General features: G+C 50.0%; 2 protein-coding genes across 2 annotated transcripts in view; one reads left to right on the top strand and one right to left on the bottom strand.

Moving 5' to 3' along the window:
• Positions 1-520, top strand: part of PHLDA2 (pleckstrin homology like domain family A member 2) — a 1,165-nt gene extending 645 nt beyond the window's left edge. The window contains exon 2 of the mRNA XM_009288881.2: positions 380-520. Within this exon, the coding sequence (XP_009287156.1) occupies positions 380-520 (141 nt within the window). The remainder of the gene's footprint in view (positions 1-379) is intronic.
• A 1,871-nt stretch (positions 521-2,391) lies between these two features.
• Positions 2,392-19,690, bottom strand: part of SLC22A18 (solute carrier family 22 member 18) — a 62,920-nt gene continuing 45,621 nt past the window's right edge. The window contains exons 8-10 of the mRNA XM_009288748.1: positions 11,591-11,692; positions 7,702-7,822; positions 2,392-2,579 (exon numbers count right to left, since the gene is read on the bottom strand). Of these exons, the coding sequence (XP_009287023.1) occupies positions 2,392-2,579; positions 7,702-7,822; positions 11,591-11,692 (411 nt within the window). The remainder of the gene's footprint in view (positions 2,580-7,701; positions 7,823-11,590; positions 11,693-19,690) is intronic.

The raw sequence follows: 19,690 nt of genomic DNA, 5'->3' as shown, positions 1-19,690 counted from the left end.
GGGGGTACCCCCCGGCCCCCACCGCTGCCGCCTCTCCGGCTCGCTGCTGGCCCACGAGAGTGCCTGGCCGCACCCCGAAACCGGGGCGCGCTGCCCAGCCACTTCAGCACAGGAGTTTTGGGGCTGGCTCCCCCTTTCCTGGTGAGGCACTGGGAATTTCTGGTGGGAGTCGGGCTTATGCAGGGTGCTGTGAATTGCGGCTATTAGGGAGGAAATAAGAAATGGCACTTGGCAGTGCTCTCCATACAGAATTTGCTAAAAATACAGTATCTGCGAAAATAAATGCTGAACACTTACTCTCCCTTTAAAGCCTCCCCTTTTTTTTTCTGCCCCGCTGTCCTGTTCGTTTAACTAACCTGCTTTCTCTTGCTGCCTTTAGAGCATACCACTGGACGATAAACCAGATCGAGTGTCTTGGACTGAAATGGGACAGGGTACCAATGAAGGAAAGCGAAGAAGAGAGCTGGAAGCAGCTTGGTTTTCTCCAAGCCTGTTGAGGCTGCTGAGCAAAGAGCCCTGAGCTTTGCCTGAGATGCATTTAAAGAAAAACCAAAGACTTTCATAAAGGACTTCTAGCGAAGCATCCACGTGTTTTGAGTGGCACAGCTTTGTGAACAATTATCTTCTATTTATGAGACGCAAGGAAGATTCAACACTGACTGGTGGTGTTAAACACAATTTAAATTATTTGTAGTATCTATATTTGTATTTATTTTGATGAATGTCTTTCAGCAGTTACTGGTCTTAATATTGCTTTTGCATTAATATGTCCATTCCAAATAAATTACTTGAAATGTTCACTTTTTATTACTATAGTCTGAGCTGCAGTAACTTTTGTTGACATGTTTGTGGAGCGGGCAGTGGTGTAGTGGCTTAAAAAGAGTGGGTAAGCTCAGCTTTTTGGTGCCCTGGGGGGCAGTGGGAGGTGGAGAAAGCCCAGATAACCCATTTGCGTTTGACCTCATCTCCTGACCAGGAAGGGAAAGTGTGTTGAGGTCCAATTCTGGTCAGTGGTGGAAATAGAAAAGCCTACCACAACTTGGGTAAGTGCTGCTTTTGAAGCGCTTTCCCATGTAATTGAATAATGGTGGCTACAGAAGGCACAAGAGCTCCCTCCGACAATAAAATGCCGCTGTCTGCTAACACCTTGCGTCCTTCCCCTGGCCCCCATACCTTAGTGCTGTGCTAAGGCAGAAAACTGGATTCTTGATTTTGGAATAACAGTGCCGATGCTCCATGGGACTCCTCAGCTTTGCCACAAAGCAAGCTGAACTCACCGTCTCCTCTTCCTCTACCTCCGCAGTCTCTAGATCGAGTTAAATTTCTACAGGATAAATGGGAAGAACGGAGACAGTCTTATTCCAATAGCACCCGGACCAAGAAGCTTGGAGAAAAGAGCAGCTAATTTTTTTGTATAAAACTACTGAAGTTTTATTTTGTGAGGCTCAATTATCACTAACTAACTTGAGCTTCCTCGAGAGCAATGCTGCAGCACATGAGTCAGCTCCAGCAGTCAGGACTATGAGCTTAGAAGGCAAAGTACTCGCTACTAATGCTCCAAATTTGGTAATTTCAATCAGGTAATTTCCTTCTCCCAATATCAGTGCAATTCTTGCAGGAGACTTCGTACTAGAGGAAGTTGCAAAGTATGTAATTACAAGCAGCCTGTAGTAAGAGCAAGAGAGACTCAGTACAGGGGGGAAAAAAAAACCCCAACCCTGGAAGGAGGGTTGGCCCCAGTTTCTGGAAGCAGCAGGGAGACTCTGGCACTGCAGCGTGCTAGTCCTGCATCGGGGCTTTGCATCCTCCTTGCACGCTGCTGGCAGCTATGCTGCCGCCCGCCGGGCTCGTGCAGAGGCAGGGTGGCACACGATTGAGCTGTGGATGTAGCAAACATTTGGCCACAGTGTTCAAAAACCTTTGGCCTCGATTCCCCTCTAGCACAAGAATGCCAGAGGTGCATTTAATGCAGCAAAATGACACTCAAAAGCAGATGTGTTTTACCCTGATTTTCCTTGGTACCATTGCAGGGGGGTGAAATAAAAGGCCAAACCAGAGTAGAGACACTGGCTCCTAATCCTCTTAGTTTCGGTGAATCCAAGCAGGAATGCTGCCTGACAACAGCTGAGGATCTGGAGCTATTGCCTGCAATGACAGCCGCTGCTGCGGGGAGAAACCCGATAGCTCCCAGGGTCTTGGAGCCGCCAGCTGCTCCAGCACGGCTCCAAGGCCTTTGCAAACCAATCTGTCCCTTACTCCAGATGCAAATGTTGACAAAAGGCAAGGTATTGTTCAAATGGTTTTATTCCAGGTTTATGGAATAAAAAATAAAACTCAAGAACATCTCTATTTCTATGGAAAAAGTAAGGGGGTTACTTTCTTGCAGCTGAATTATTGGCTTTTCATCTCTCTCAGCGGGATTTTACTCTTTAAGAGGTAAACAAACAAACCTATATTGACAATTAGCTGTAAATAGCCGAAGGAGGAGACTCCAAATTGTTTGTATAAAACTCCGCCGATGGTGGGGCCCACTGTCCGGGTCAAGGGCTGCACTGAGGCGCAAATCCCGAGCATGGTACCTAGGAGAGATGGCAGAGACATGCAGGTGTCAGGGTGAGGGCAAATCTTGGGATGGGAAAACAGAGAAGAGTGTGTGGAAGCCTCTTCGTCCCTGATGGCATTCCCCTGCAGTAGTAGCAAATCACGTCAAATAATCTCTTGCATTAATTTATAGAGGTCCAATTAGGGTTCGTTAAGGCTAAGGACTCTTGGAGGCATGGGGACTAGTTTCCACCACGAGCCAGTTCAGCTCTTTACTGAGTGGTCCAGATGACCATAATGCTGCCTGAAAGGCAAGCTGGTGCTCACCGCTGCATTCACTGGGGTCCAAGGATGACTTTGGTCCCAGAAGATGCTTCTGAACGTTGCACTCAACAGGGCTGGTAACTACTGCATGGGGTTAGGGATGGAGAGATAATTTCTAGGGTCGTGTTCAAGACTTCCAAGCAAATCACAGATTCTTCCAATATCAGTTACCTGAGAGGGCTCTGTTCCACCCACGCTGCTATTGCCATTTCTTCTCTAGTGGGGGACAGAGGAACAGCTCTCAAGGGCTTAGCAGGAGTGAGAGGCTTAGGTCTAGCTAGGTCTCTAAGAATAAATAAATAAAACCACAGATAAAGACTGAACCCCCTTGAGATAGTCCCCCACCCCCCTTGCAAAAAGAACGGATATTTCAATTTGGATGGAAATGCAAGCCCTTCACCCGGCTGGGCCAGTTCCCCCTCCAGCAGCTCTCCCATTTGCATCGTTAACAGGAACCTGGCGGACAGGGAAGCACCTCCAGTTTAGCAAAGGCAGTTTTTTTCCTACGTACAGCTGGACAGCCAGGATGTCCCATGGGACACAAAGATGGCCCCCCATGCACCCGGCGTGCTCTTTGCTCTGCGGTCTTCGTGCAGGATAGCTATCACACTCAGGGGAGCAGAAAATACCCGGCTGGCCAGAAAATCATTAGCCCCCAACACTGGGAAGAAGGGCAAGCTGGCAGCATATGCAAGAAACTTGTGCCCCGCTCTGAAATGATGTTTGCAATTATTTTTTTTAATATCGGTATGATTATTTGGGCTGTTGGCACCAATTTTCCACCAAGACATGCATTGAGGCATCGCTGCTGCACAAGGCCAGCAGTGTCTGGGAAGAGGAGGATGCTGTCCCGCATGCAAGAAGATGTGGAGCCGAGTGTGATATTTAACGTGGGCAGCCACAGGGAAACGATCCCTGGCTCCAGGAGAAAAGAGGCAGCCAGGTGTTCGCGTAATGCCGGCCAGCGACTGCTGGGCTTCTATCAGCATGCTTAAAATACTTGTGCAATGAGCCTGAGCCAAGGGTGTAGCTGTGTGGAGAGGGAAGTCTCCCGGGAAGCGCTGCCGAGCGCTCCTCCCGCGCATGGGAACACAAAGGCGTTGGGTGGGACCTCGCCTTGACCCTTTGCCAATGGGAACCATCCCACAACCACCAAAATTTCTGGGCAGGTTTTGCAATTATTTTTTCCCCTCTAGGTATTTGAATTAAACTAATTACTACGTACAATTGCCAAACTGGCTCTTATGATTGAGGAGGTGCTTTTTTTCCTTTCCTTTTTTTTTTTTCTGGAGCAGAAATCCATCCTCTTAAAAGGCCAGGCTCTCCCTCTGCACTTCTGTAACATGTTGCTGAGAAAGATAATTTCTATTTAATGGGCTTAAATTAGATCCCTCATGTCAGACGCCCTCGAGTTTTGAGACATTGTAAATCTCGGCTCTGCAGCGTGGCCCTAGCTCTGTTGCAAAGCTGTGCATGTGATGGCTCTCATTTAAGGCAAGACCTTTAACTGGGACAAGTCACCACATCAGCAGAAAAATTCTTGCGTCGCTTTGTGCAGCTCTGCCAACGCACATGCTTACCTTCTTCATCACGGCTATCCCACTTTCTGAAGCTTCCCTGCCAATTTTTCTCCCTTCCCAGCTTTTTTCCGCCTTTTCCCATACCTGGCATGACCTGTCTCGGCTGGGCGCCCATCCTCCCCTCCTGCCCCAGCCCTCCTCTCCTCCCACAGGTTTCAGGTTTGGGTGCTGTAGGCTCCCCAAGCCGTGTGGCTCCGTCCCTTCTCCCAGCCTCTGCTGCGCTGGAGCACCCCGGCTTGCCTTCCTTTCCAGCTCACATCCTGTTGCCACACTCAGATGATGGTGCTGGCCCAGATCAGCCACACGCCTGCGGGGCAATCGCAGGGCCTAATTTAACAATTAGGTCATCGCTACCAGCGGCCGCCTTCAAACCAGCAAAGCCCAAGCAAAGCTGGGGGGGTTCAATGCGCTGAGCCCTGCCTGTCTGCAAGCTCTCCTCCCAAGGTTTGGTGTCTGACATGCAAATAAAATCACAAAACGTGGGTCCGTTACTCAGGGAGGCTCTGTTGGGCTTCCTCCCTCCCTGGCCCAAGGGCGGGGGGCTCTGTGCAGAAACAAGACCTCCATTCTCGGGGAGGGACTGGGGTTGACAAGGAGTGCTTGTACAGATGCAAGTCCCCTTGGGCTCGGGACTGCCTTCCCACCAGCTCGCACGCCCAGCTGAACAGCACGTGCACGTGGGGCAGAATTTTCCCTTCCTGCCTTTGAAGATGAGGAGAGGGAAAAAAAATATCAAAGGGAAATGCATGAAATAATTTCCGCTCTCTTGCCTTCAGTGCAAAGCCCCAGCCATAAGCAAAGGGCAAGTGGCAAACTCATCAGCCTTGGTAGGAAGTGACCTTGGTCGGTCCTGAAAGCAGGATGATGGGTGCAAGGGATGGTGCCATCCTACATCCCACTGTTCCCTTTCTGAGACACCTATTTAAAAGGCAAGGAGAGTGACTCAGTGTCTAGCAAGGGTGGACAGGTTATCCTCCTGCAATGCCCCATCCGTTCCAGCCCCGCAATGAGACGGACACCTGAGCTCAGCCCAACCTCCAGCTCTTCGGAAAGCCTCTCCCTGGCCCAAAGAAAAACCTCCACAGGCTCTGCCGGCCCCAGGCTGGCAAAAACATCAGGAAAAGACAGCAGCAAGGCTCAAAAGTGATGTTTCCAAAGGCAAATTCCCAACATGTGATTTCCTTGCATTAACTAAAAGTTGTTGCAAGCTAGCGCTCAGGTTTTTGACACGGTGACAGTGAGGCTTTTTCATAAAGCCAGATTTCCACACTCTTAGAAAAGTGGGGATTTCTAACACGCCACCAAAATGCTCGCTTCGCAGAGCCGGTCTCAGGCTCACATAGGAAGGAGCAGCCTTTTAGCTGCTGTACGGGTGGAGCAGCCGTTGCGGGGTGCCACCCACATCCAGAGACGGATGGCAGGCATTTTAATAGCTGCATTTCTCTGCGAGACACCCACGCCGTCACTGCCGCAGCTGCTGCGGAGAGGCAACTCGCCGGGATGCGGCTCTGCTGTGTCAGGCATTCCTGCCTTTGCCCCGGCCCCTGCCTGGGTGCGTCCAAAACAAGCACAAAACCATCAGATGCCTCTTCCCTCAGAAACATTGCAAGGAGGAAGCAGTGTTTGAAAGGTGCGGGCCAGGGAGGAGCGATGGAGACAAGGTTTTCCCCCAGCGCCACAATCCTCTGAGCCAGCAGCATCCCTCCTTGGCATGCCCAGTTTCGAGCCAGCCGTAACTCTGCAATTTGTAGTAGCACTTGACACGGCATCAGCCCAGGATGGACGGGCAGAAGAAAGCCCTGGACAGCCCATGGCTTTCCCGACGTCCCATGACCCCCTCCTGACTGTCCACGCTGCCCCATGGGCCACCTTCATCCTGCCCTGCCGTCCTGCCCTGCCATGCGGAGACTGTCCATCCCGCCGACCGGCAAGCTGACCTAACAACATACGCAAGCGGGGAGCAGGGTGAGGCAACCAAACCCGTTTTCCTCTCTGACCAAAGCTTGCCTCTGGGCTTTAAAAGCCAAGCAATGCTCCGGTTTTCCTCACAAAGCCCCTTTGAGAGGAGCCTGGATGAATTCCAACTTGGCTGTACATCCCAAAGCCACTTGGTGCCCTTCCCCCTCTGGCTGTCCGTCCTTGCGTGAACATCGCTTCAATTCATGAAACAGCAGATTTTCTTCCCATCCGAGTGCAGGGGCAGGGACATCCCCAGTCCTCACTTCCCCGGGAACTAAGTGGTCCTCCCATGTAGAAGTATTGCACTCGGAAATCACGGGCTCCCAGCATTTGTAGGAGATGCAGTGGTCAGCTCTACAAATAAACTACTGAAGTGACATTTAGAAAAGCTCTTCATCCAGAATCACCTCAAAAGTGCTTCATAAACTTCACTAAGGGGCTGTGCAAACTGTAACTCCCATTCTCAGTAGGGTCTGTGCAGAGGTATCTGCTCAGATGGCTGCTAGGGAAGACAAAGGGTGCAGGCTGGCATCCCAGAAAGGCTCAGCTAGAGCAGAGAAACTCTCAGGTACCTGGTGAACGCAGCTTGGGGAGCAAACCCTGAAAGAGCTTGAGCAAAAGACACCAAACTGGGTTAACCCAGCTCCATCCTGGGACAAACTCAGCAAGGCTCCCATGACAATAATGTAGGCATATTTCCTTTGTTGACAGAAGAAAAAACCCAGGTATAGAGATTTGTGTGTCTACTACTGCATTTTAGCCCCCTTGTACAGAGAAATATAGTTTCAACTCAAGCACGGCCAAAATGTAAAGAGGGGGGCAATTACTGCATCAGGCAAAACATGTTTCCAAAGAGCGATCCAGAATACCCTCCTGAGATGCCCTAAGTTAAAAGGCGTGAACGAACAGCCCCCTCAGTCACTCTCATGGTGGAAAAGCAGCTTTTTTTTTTTTTCTTGAACATATCTTGGGTTCACATGGAAAAGAGAGTTTAGGAGAGGCTTCCCTTACTGCGTCCGGCACTATGGATGTCAGCAGGTGGCACAGGACCAGGAGCACTGGGTCGCAGGATGCTTGCTCAATGTTGTTCAAGCTCATCCTGTATTAGCCCTGCCAGTCCCCATTCATCCACTCTGCTGACACCCACTGCACACAACTGCCAAGTCAGATTTCCTGGGGAATCGGGCATTTGCCATGAATGTACCCCAGCACTCAATAGCAGCGGCATGAGCTGGGAAGCACCTGATGGACTCAAAAACGAGAAAAGACCAGTCTCATCTTTTTTGATGAGTCTTACCGGTGTCGGAGGAGGGGACGGCCTTGGTGAGGATGCTGTCGGTGATGGTGCCCAGCGTGCTGAAGGCGAACACCAGTGGCACCGCAACGATGCAGTAGTGCCACACGGTCCTCATCAGGGACTAAGGGACAGGACAAAACAGACCACGGATCATTAGAGTGCACAAGTGGTGACTTTGTGGCAAGAAACAACCTAGAAAAACATCACAAGCCAAACCCATGACTTAGATAAATTGTGGGAGCCACAACTGATAGATGATGGTGCGGCTTTGGCCATTGCAGGGTCTTTCATAGCCCACCATTTGTCTGCAGCAAATTATTCCAAGCATGCAGCGCAAGTAGCAAACGATACCCTACAATCTGGCAGCACGTTTCTCCGGCACTGCTGCAGGTATTTTTAGTGTCTGGGAATTAGTGACGTCCCTGCACCCTTCCCCCCGTCTTCTGTCTCTTGTCCAACTCCTGAGGAAACGTTGAACAGCAGATGCATGCGGTGTACTTCAGGAAGCCGCCATTACTTATACAAAACAGCCCAGAGAAGGCATTTCAGTTCATTATCATAAATAATTAAAACCAAACTGAGCTTGTCAAAATAAATGAGCGCAGTGCATTATGTAACGCCGTACCTTTGGGATTTCTAATCCTGTTCTGCTTCTTCCTTGCTAATAAATTCACCAAATTCAGTAATCTGGAATAGGTCTTCTGACCATAAGTGCACATTGGCGAGCATAATTAGGGAGAGTAATGATTTTGTTATTGCACATATTCTTAGTGGAGACATCCTTCCAGCTGTTTAATACTGAAACAAAAGTGGTGAAGCTCCCTAAGCCATGGGGCTAGAGCGGCTCTCGGCTCATTCACAAGCCCTGCTGGTCAAATGAATGGATTTCTCTGGGGCATGGAAAGGAAATTCCCCCTTTCTTGCAAGTCTCCTGTCCTCACCCGTGTCTCAAGGTGTGTTATTGCGGCTGGAAAACATTTCTGTCCTTGGTTTAGCCAGAAGTTTCATTCTCTGGAGCTCTCTCTCCTACGATCTGGTCCCTGCCTCTTGGCTACAGAAGATGGAGAAGCCCAGAGACATTGCTCACTAATGACTTGGAAATATTGAGGTTTATTCCTAGTTCTCCTCTAGACTCACACACAGCCAGGTTTCTCTCCTCAGAGGAGCTCTTTGCCTACATTTTGGTTAAGATCTAGGCACTTCTGGTTGAGGAACCAGAGAACAAAGACAGAGGAAGAGGTATTTTGTACATAAACATTCAGACGGAGGGAGACTAATTCCTTGCTAGGGCAAATGTAATTGCAGGACAACATTGCAGAGCTCATAGGAAAAAACAGCTTTAACCCTCCCCTGCCTTGTATGAATTCCCTCATGGGCTGAAGCAAGTGGGCAGAAAAGAGCTGAGCCAAGTCTGTGCATCCTGTAAAACCAGGGGAAATGGCTCCTCGCTCCTGTGAGACTCGGAAAGGACCAGAGCCAGGCAGAGCCCGGTCTCTGCTACTCCTCAGCTGGGTAGGTAGCAGTCTTTTTGACCTGAGCAGATCTGAAGGCATTTTTCAGGTGAGTGAGGCAGAACCAGGAGTTTTAGCAAACATGCTCAAAAAGCAAACGCCTGGGAAATGCAGGCAGCAAGGCAGGACGAGGCACCGCCGTGCCTTCAAAGAGAAAAACTTCCCCGTCGCAAACGCCAAGCCCTCCTACACCCCTGCCCACGTGCTCCCGGCTTGCATCTGCAGATCAGACACTGGCTCTCCCCTCCTCTCCTTTTCCAGGTGTTATTGTCGAGCTCGCAGCACACCCCTTCCCTTCTCCAGCTGCCGATTGCTGGGAACTACCTGCAGCCTCTTCCCAGCTGCACCGTCTGTCTGCTGCCACTGGTGCCCGCCTTCCAAAAACACTTCAGCCCACCTCCCAGTGATATGAAGTTGAGTTTCAGAGTGTCTTTTATTAACAGCTAACTTTCTCCTTGCTTCCATGCTTTGGGGAGGGGATCTGCTTTGTTTGGAGGCCAGATGCAGCAAGGGCACAGTAGGCGGGATGCTCCTCCACCGGCGGCTGTGCAGGATTAAAAGCTTCACGCATTAATCTCTGCATTTGGGGCCTGCCACTGTGACAGCACTCATCCCCGCCCAGACGGAAAGCCACCCCAGAAACGGATGTTTTCTCGGCAGCCACTCAAACAGAGCGCTTTTTAATAAGGCGCTCCTGGTGCAGAGGATCACAGCTGCGTTTGCCTATGAATAGTTCTCATGGAAAGTCATTGCTGACCCTTGTCCCCAGGCCTGCGCTGTCAGGATGTCCACAGCCCTCCAGGCTTGGTGTAATTGCCAACTCTAAAATGAACTTCCAGCAGCGATTTCCCTTCCCCGCACAGCCGCTGTGAGCCTCCCCGCACTAGGACATTAGCCGCTGCAAGCTGTGCCGCCCCGTGTGCCCCTCCACTGCCATTGAGGCTTTCTCTCCTACCTCCAGCCACCTCCAGCCTTCCCTGTCAGTGAGACCTTGGTGCACAAGAGCCATTTACTCCATGGTTGCCCCTCTGCCTGATTGCTGTGGGACTGGGCTTTGGCACAGGGAGCCAGTCCCAGCAGCACTCTGCCCTGCGCCCAGTTAGGGGTGCTCAGGTCTCCAGATGGGCCAGGTCCACCTTGGTCCCACCTAATTGCTCCCACCCATGACCAAAAAACAATGGCAAGACCTTCAAAGTCCTTCCTGGGCCATGCTCAGGAGCACCAAGCCCTGTGCCAATGTCCCATTCTAAGGTGGCACATTGATGCCAGCCAAAAACATGCAACACCAGCAGGGAGGGACCCTTCCCAAGCATCCCACCACTCGGCAGCATCTCTGAGAGCCCCAAAATCCCAGAAGCGGGACCGCGCTCCATCTGCAGAGCCAACCCTTTGTCTGCATCCATCCTCCTTTCCAAACCTCATCTCGGACACATGATTTAGCCTCAGATTAGCAGAGGTGCGTAGGTGCATCATCTCATCCGTGTAGCTGGGAACCACGAGCCTCAATACCCCCCAGGATTTGGCCCTGACCTCCCCATGGCTGCAGCGTGGTTGTGGGAATGGCAACCATCCTACCCGCACCGGCGGGAGCACCAGCACCCTGGCAGCAAGGCCCGAGGCCAAATCCTGCAGGGAACGTCGAAAGGTTGATGCAGCTCGACCATCCTTTGGGCCCATAGGTATGAACCCTTCCTCCGTGCCCATTGCCTGGGCAGAGCTATCGGTTCCCCGAGCGTGGCTTATCTGAGCAAACATGATTACCGGCAGAGCTGCCTATGTCAACTCAGTTTTCCAATTACCGTTTGAGATTGGCATCAACTGTCGCCCATGCAGATACAACTGGCAATGGGTAACATCACTCATCCCAAAATGGAGGAACAAAATTATTGTCCTGCTACCCCCTTCCCCAAATACTCTCAGCTTGGGGAAATTAGGCAAAAATAAAGCCCCAGAAGAAGAGCACACAACTTCCGCTGTCTCGCAGCAGCCTACAACCACAATGATTTTCCCCCATAATCTTCATTTACTTTCTGGGTAGTTCAGGAAATGCAGTCACTGACAAGACTGAGGGCAGGATTTCTATGCAAATCCAGTGACTCAGGAGGGACTTAATGAGTTTCTGTGCGAGATTAATTTTTTTTTTTAATCCCCGTATCTATTACTCATGCGGCTCTTTATCGTTATTTGGCATGGTGCTTATGCTGAGCGCGGCTCTGTTTGCACAGAGGCCCAGGAGAGCTGGTTTCCTCCCGCCACGAGGACCACCCAGCAAAGCCACTGGTGGCATTTCAAGGGGCAGAGCTTGCAGCCAGATCTCACGGACCTTGTGTTGCTGCATTATTAAAAGGCACCATGGATTATTTCACGCTGAGCCTTACCATGCCTAGGCCCACGCCGGCAAAGATGAAGACACTTAACCTGAGCAGGGTCCTCTCCGTGCAGTGGTTAGTGAGTTTTCCAACAACCAGACCCTGGACAACCTGGGAAAGAAGCACACAAGCACCATTAAGCCTGATGTATAACAATTTAAACAAGCTCGAAAGAGGACTACTACAGTGCTTCAAGCAAATGGAAGGCAGCAAATGGGTTATTCCCTTGCTTTTTTTGGAGAAGAAGGGACCTCACTGTCATGGTAAATGGCTGGAAGACAGGATCCATTATTTCAAGCGTTTTGCATCCTAGGGATAGATCCATCCCGTCAGCTGAAAGTCTTTACTCAGAGTGCACGCCTGAGTTTACCATCACTACCTACTCACCAGTGGTGATTGAAACTTTCTAAAAACACTTGCAGATACAAATGAATTTTTCTAACTCACTCATGATGGTTTTGTGAAATACAATTGAAACTAAGGTCTTCATTCTTGGCAAGTACTTCCAAAGAAAAACTGTACATTTGTATGCAGAGGAGGAAAATGCCTCCTTTCCTGTACTTTCTCTTGCCATTACTTTAAACTATAAATATACAAATTGGGTGGTTCATCGTTTTTAGACAGGAAACAAGTATGACGGAGATGCTAATAGCCAGCCCCAGCAGTACGCGCAGACGTGAGGGATGGGGAACTGGTTTTACAGATTTAAAATAAAAACTGGGGGAGAGGGGGAGGGAAGGAGGAGCAAAAAAATTTAAATTCCAGGAAGTATTTGGCTTTTCCAGCACTTTGCAGAGCAAAGATTCCCTCTTTTATTTCTCTGTTTGGCATCTCTCATACTTCAAGTAATGCTGGCCCAAGTGGACATGAGAGGACAGAGGCGGGAAGACATCACTTTGAAAACAAACCCCAACCGACTGCGTTTCAGGGGAGGGACAGATAGGAATCTACCGAGTTTTCCCTGCCTTGTAAGGGTTTGTTTGATCCAAGTGAAAACCCCTCCGACTTGAAAGAAGAGCTCTAGTTCAAAATGCTTTGTTTGGTGCAATGGCTTTGTTTCAATGGCAGTCCAGCCTGGAGAAAACCTCGGTGCTCTGCCTGGACCTGGAACGATGCTACACCACGCTTAGCCTTGCTGTGTTAGTCCTAAGGGTGAAACCGAAACTCAACTGAAAGGAAATGAGTGCACAATGAATAAGAAAGTTATTAAAAGGAAAGGAAATGTTAACCTATGACAAGCAGTCCAGAAAAGCAATTTAATTATTAAAATAAAACAAAAAAGCAAAAAGTAAATAGTAATAGAGTGAAAATAAAATAAAGTTGACATAAAGAACAATAGCTACAAATTGAATATATTTCCAACAAGCTACAACTTAATGGAAAAACATCAAAATTTGACTTTTCACATTGCTTCAGGGCACAAGCCATTTTTGACATGAGGGCACATTGCACCAAGCAGACATTTTGGTTCCCAGTAGACACTTTTTCTGCCTCCTTTTTGTCCCCATCCCCACCCTCAGGCAGGGCTTGAGAGCTCAGCTCACGTGTGCCCAGCCACCACGTGACGGTGGCATGGGCCCCACGAGTCTCTCCTGGGTTGTGTCACCCGCCAAGTGGCCTCGGGGACACTGGCAGACCTGCTGCGGTGCAATGCTTGGACGATGCATGGGGTGACCTGAGTCATCCCGGCTGAAAGCCCTGCCGCGGACATGGGAGGAGGCTGATACCAGCCCCAGCGGCTCCTACTCGGGGGGGGGTGGTGGGGTGGGTGGAGGAGCTGCTGAGTAATGCTTCATTAAGCTGAGTGCTCCTAAAATGAAGAATCGTCATTAACTTTTTGCAACTTCCCAGTCCCGCCGGCTCACCCCGGCCAGGGCTGTGCTGAGTCACGCAGGACAGGGGCTGAGCCCCGTCGCAGGGCATGGCTTGACTCAGCGGTGGCATCACCCAAACCCCAGTTCAGCTCTGCTGAGCCACCAGAGGAAAGGAAACGTTTCTCAATTTGCCCAGACTTGAACGGCATATTTAATTGGGATACACCATGCAGGTGCAGCCCGGTCCCTGCCCTTCCTTGAGTCATTGGGGTAAATCATCAGCAACTTCCCAGAGCAGTCTGGTCTGATGGCCGTGGGAGTGGCGTACACAAAAATGTCTCCATCACTACATGTGAGCACCTAAGCGCAGGGAACAAGTGCCACTGCAGCAAAGCAGGCAGGACCTGGAGATGGGCAAACCGGAGGCCACCAGGGCTGTCCCCAGAGTGAGCAGGGCAGGGGGATGGTCCTTGTGCCAAGGCTGGCATTCGGCATGGGCTTCCCCATCACTCGGACTGGGACAATACGAGCACAAGGTAAAACTCCACTGCTGAACCAAACAACTCGGTGCTGGGACTTTTTCCAAGGGCGTCAGCCCAAGTCACCTGCTTTCCCTTTGGGGCTGAGCAACCATCCTTGTGTTATACAGACTGCAGCCTCCCCACTGGTTATCTGGGCTGCTGGACTTCCCTCCCCAGCACGGTCGTTGTTGATCCAGCCATGAGCCCTAGGCAGGCAAGGCCCATCATCTTAATTTTGGACACCATCAAACACCAGTGCCTTGATTTAGACGCTGGATAATGTTTCCAGTCACCGGGAGTTCCGGCCTCACTTCCAGTCTGAATTGAGACCTGAAAACCCATTACTTCCAGCCTGCAATTTTCCCTGGGCGTGCAGTCCCCTGGTTTGCATGAGCGGCAGCCGCCCGCAGAGGCACATTTGGGAAGGAGGAATTAAAAGGTGGTTCATGTGCACTCTCCCATGTAAGGTTTTGGACGTGTGCTGCCATTGCCAGGGGGTAGCGGTGGCATCCTGGATGATTTGGCCATCATCACTCCCATGGATAAGCCCTAGTGGCACTGAAGAGGCAGCAATGGAATTTATCCTTATTTTTATTCCTGCTGGCGCGTTCTAGGCTTTTCCCTTGCACGCAACCTCCCATTGAGATAGATAGACTGTGATAGGCCTTCCCCTCCTGCATTTCATTTTGCCTGGATGGTACTTGCCTTTGTAACCTGACCTCCTTTGAAGTCGGGGAAGAGCCAGTGTACCTGACTGGAATGCCTTCTGCCATCAATAAACAAAAGGGAGAGGAAATTGTTTGCAAGTGAAATAACAGGCACTGCCCGTGGCTGTGTACATATGTCACAGGATAAACCAACTCATCTTTTTTTTCCTTCCCCTCCTCCTTCTTTAAAGGCAAATAAGTCTCCCAATAAATGCATAAGAACAGCCAAAACTCTCCTTGGTGTTATGCTGGATTCACCAAACTGGGGATTCGCTACATTAGTTCAGCCAATCACGTAGAAAAATACTCTTTACCTCTATCACTGTAGTTGATTTCTGGGAAGACAGCAACTCCCACTTGCTCAGAAGAGCTAATTGCCCATTTTATTGTTAACCTCATTAACAAATTTCAGAAATCCCTTGCAGGATGGAAAAGATTATTGCTGTTTGAAGGCTTAAGGTGCTAGTTTTTGGAAGACTTTTGAACGGTGAAGCACTAACCTTGCTGCGTGGAGCCGCTGCTGAGCAGGACTCGCACCCGCAAGTAGCTAACCTCATCGGTGGAGGCTGGAGGAGTTACGCAGATGCTCGGCTGGTCCTCCGCACTCAGCGGACACAGGACTGTTTCTACAGATTCTTCCATCAGCACTGATCGAAAGCTTGACAGAGCCCAGCAACAAAATAAATTCCCTTTCACCCAACAGCCTGGAAATGAAAAGGTGCGAGAAGGTTGGAGAGGCAGGCGCAGCAGGCAAGATAAGCTGGTACAGCCTAGCAAAGAAGATGCAGCGCCCCATCCCTAGCACAGATAGCATGATTCACATCAGAGGCAGCCTCCCACGCACTGGACCTGTATCTCTTGCCTTTGAAATTGTGCCCGGCTGGCAGTTCCCAGGGCGAGTGCAGGGCCGGCTGGGGTGGGACGCGCGGGTGGGCACCAGCTGGGGCAGACCTCAGGGGGCAACAAAAATCACAAGGCTTTTCTGTATGGGCTGAAGGTGGTGCAAAACCTTGGGCAGGGGAAAAGGGAGTTGTTTTACTGACAAGGCGATGCCAGAAGGCGCTTGAGAAGTAGTTCAGGTCTTGCAGAGGAGCAGGAGGGCAGTGGGACTGGAAGGAGACCTGATGATGAGGACCAAACTGCTGAAGGCAGCACTTTGCGAACAGGGGGAAGAGGACCGTGTGTTTTGCAAACTCCAGCCTAATCGCTTTCCTTCCCCCTCCAACCTGCCCCCTCCACAGATTTAAATCCTTCAGAGCCAGGAAACTGGAGAACTTTCTATTTGTTGTTGCGAGGTCCTTTCACCGAGTGGGTTTTCCCCCTAGGCATACCTGGCTGTAATTAAATCCCCGGCTCTTTAATCATCTCTTTTGCTGTGCAGGGGAAAAAAAAAAGCAAGAGGGACAGACTGGTGATAAGATGATACGCAATGTAAATCTCTCCTCCAGGAATCTCTCTCATCTTTTCAGGATCACTCCGTACCAACTTGTCCCTCCAGAAGCTGCACAGCTAGAGGTGGAGTTTGTATAACAATACGAATTTAAATGCAGTAAATAGAACAGATGTCTTATGATTTCTTGATCCTCAGGGTAATAAATATCTACCCCTTTGTCCCACCCAGAGTTTTTGTTTAGTGCGTTTTGCTTTGTGTTTTTGGAGAAAAAGTTCTTAAAGGAAAGCTTCCCCCACCCCCTCCTGCGGTTTGAAATCTAAGCATCAGATGTGACTTTAGATACCAACCAGGGACTCCAGGTATTTCACTTGCCTAATCCTCCAGTGGCATTTTCCAAGCCAGATACCATGCCTGGAAGTTCTCCATGCTATTGTGCTCGCAACTCCAAAAAAAGCCGGAGTCTAGGCCCGCTTCTGCCCATTATGTAAAGTTAAATTATTTTAAATTATTATGAAATTAATTATTCTCTGGAGGGAGATTGAACGGCATCTCACACTGCCAGGCATTCACTCTGAGGGAAATTTCATTCGCATGGCTTCTGAGATGAGAGGACTCTGGAAGCCCAGCCCCAGAGGACAGAGGGATTGCGTCCCTGACGGGCTCTCACACCTCTTGCCTGGAGACCCACTGGCAATCGGATAAAGATGCTTCAAACGTATCATGAGCAAGGGAATCTCTGCAACCCAAGACACCTGGCACAGAGGTCCCCCTCCCGCTGTCTGCCTTCCCCTCCTCATTTCGTAATCTCCCACCTGACTCCTCCTTCTCGACTTAGGCTGGCACAGTCCCAGCTCATCAGACAGCCCCACACTATCAGGGTGCTTCAAGTATCACTGCAGAGCCCTGGATTGCTCGAATTACCCCACACTTGCTATTTTCACTTCCCCATCAGCCCACTCCAGCCTCGGTCATATTCCATTTTCTAAGCAACAACTTTGTTTCCTCATCAGACAGCTCTTTATCCCAATGCTATGACACCGCCTTCCCGCACACCCTTCTCTGACCTCGTTTGGCTCTGTCCCGACCCAGAAGTGAGCCCCCTTCCCACCCTCACTCCGCTTAAGCCTGCCCCACACTTTCCAATATCCTCTGCTATTAGATGATGCTCTTTGCCTAATCACAAACAGTAATTGGCACCAGCTCCTGGGCCAGTGCTTCATCCAGAGAGCCAGGAAGCTCCCGTTCCCTGTGGACAGGTACTCCCATGGGAACTTTTACAACAATACATCAGCAGACGTATTACTTTGGGCCACTCAGGTCTCCATGAGACAGGCTGGGAGCAGCAGCAAGGCAACCTATGTCCCTCCACTCAGGGGTACAAGTGGCAGCAAGAAGAGGTATCACCAGCGCAGGGGTGAAGGGTGACCATGCTGTGGGCAGCCAACTCGGCAAAGGGAAGAGGGTGCCAAGGATGCCCCATGCCATGAGTGGTGGTCATTGATGCTACATGCACAGCATTGCAAGGACAAAACCCTCCACCAGCACCAGCTGAGCCACTTCACTGCTGGCAAGTGCCATGAACCATTCGCATGTGGACAGAGCTGACGCTCAGCAAGGGAGCAACCAAGAGAGGTGCTCTGGGGAGCAGCCAGCCAAAGCCCATGAGGCTCCCGGGCTCCAAAAACCAGCCCTGAATCTGCCTTCCAAACCCTCAGGGATCCTTGCAGGCTGGGCACAGGGCAACCCCCCATATGTTGGGGTCCTGTGGGGTCATAAAGTGACAAGACGGGACCAAGCACGATGAGGTGAGGCTGAGGAACTCCAGATGGGATCCCTCAGGAGGGCTGCCTGAATTAGCTGGGCTGCTCACTAACATCCTCCATCTGCAAAGGTGGCAAATGCCTCGCCTCCTGCGGGGTCGGTGTTTCTGTGCTGATCTCCCCATTCAAAAAGGTGTTTGAGATACCGACGACAAAGTACTTGAGTTGCCTACTGAAAATTAGGTGGACTGACCCAAAGCCATTCAAAATCTCCTCTCTAGGTTCTCTGCAGCTGACTTAAATGGGAGGAACAGTGAGAAACAGAGATGTTTACAGTGCATTGGCCGATTCTCACCACAGTAGGTTAAATGAGGCTGAGAAGCTGAAAAATTAGGTTGAGCAATTGGAGCATAATATCCTTGGGGCAGCAGAGGAAAGTGGGAAGAGACCATCGGTATTCGAGTCATCCTGGGATTACTGATCAGGCTGGGAAAGGAGGCTGCAATATCACCTTCTGTGCTGCAGAAAGATGTTCGTTTTTAGATTATCTCATACAATAACACAAAGCAATAATACTACTAAAAGTTGGCAGGAATTGGCAGACTGGGCAATGCTTTTCTTGGCACATGACTTTTCGTGAAGAGCTGAGTAAAGGGCTCAGCTAAGCCTTGCTCACTGTGCTGTTCGCAGTGCGCCTCTGAAGCTGCTTAGTGCACACAACATGTGCTGGGAGCAGGCGAGACCCTGGCGTATCAGCTGGCTGTGCTGTGCAGCCACCCAGGCACTGTGTTCAATGTCTACAGGGAGGTTTAAAGTAAACAGGACATGGCTCAATTTTTATTTTCCCCTTCATTTCTGTGACGTCTGCTCCCATCTGTAAAAGTCCTTAAACGTTACCCATTTTCAGGTCCAGGAGGGATGCAAACAGGAGGGGGACTTTTCCTCTAACAGGAGGGCTCAGAGCAAGCCCAGGAGAATGGGAAAACTCCCACAATATTTTATGGAAAGGCAAACTAAGGAATGAGAAATAAAGCTGAGGATCTGGTTGATGAAATTCATTGAAAAGGACATTATATTCCTTATGAATAAAGCTATAATTTATTCAGTGAAGTGGGGAAGCCAGTCAGCAGATATTAATCACTGTTCACCCATCCAGACTGGTGGAATTTGCTTGCACCTTAATCTGCATTTATATCTCCAGCAGTATCAATTCACTGTACAACAGAAACAAATGCATCTGAAATGCCAGCTGAGGCAAGGTGAAGGCACACAAGCCGCTCTGGGGCTCAGCAGGACAGAGTCGGCACACGTTGCATTCCCTGCATACATCTTCCACTGGAGGAACCCCAACAGCAAGCAGCCGTAAAACATTAATCCAGTCACTCTCTGCAAGAGACACCTTTGGGCAGTTCCAGCCACAGACTTGATTTGAAAGTAAAGACAAAAATTCTAATGTTTTACAATAATTTAAAAGTCAGGTGGTGAGAGTATTGTTTGGACCAGTTGAGGATCTGGTCCTGCATAAACCAGAGCAGAGCTTGGAACTGCCAGTGATAAAGTGGAAAGAACAAGCAACAAAGCAGAAAGCAGTGCTTTGCAAGCTCTCAGGCAAGATGGCTTTGCTGCCACCAGGAATCAGGTGTCCTGAGCTTTTAAAAAAAATAAAGTATTTGTTTCCCCTTTCCTTTTTGGTGTTCTGACAGCAAACCCCAATGTGGCATCATGAAGAAGAGAAGTTTGTACCCTCTGACCTCTTCTCTCCTCCTATATTTCTGACGTCCAGAGTCATGTGCTGTAGAATATGTGTAGCAACATGGACAGAAACTGCACAGATAGATGAAAGAAAACTGCCTGGCTGACAAAAGCTAGTTTCTGCGCCAAATGTCCTGAGGCAAAGACTCCCCAGCAAAGCAG

This window comes from Aptenodytes forsteri, unplaced genomic scaffold (genome assembly GCF_000699145.1).
Source record: "Aptenodytes forsteri isolate BGI_AS27 unplaced genomic scaffold, ASM69914v1 Scaffold8, whole genome shotgun sequence".
Classification (NCBI taxonomy): domain Eukaryota; kingdom Metazoa; phylum Chordata; class Aves; order Sphenisciformes; family Spheniscidae; genus Aptenodytes; species Aptenodytes forsteri.
This window is presented reverse-complemented; position numbering and strand designations above follow the sequence as displayed.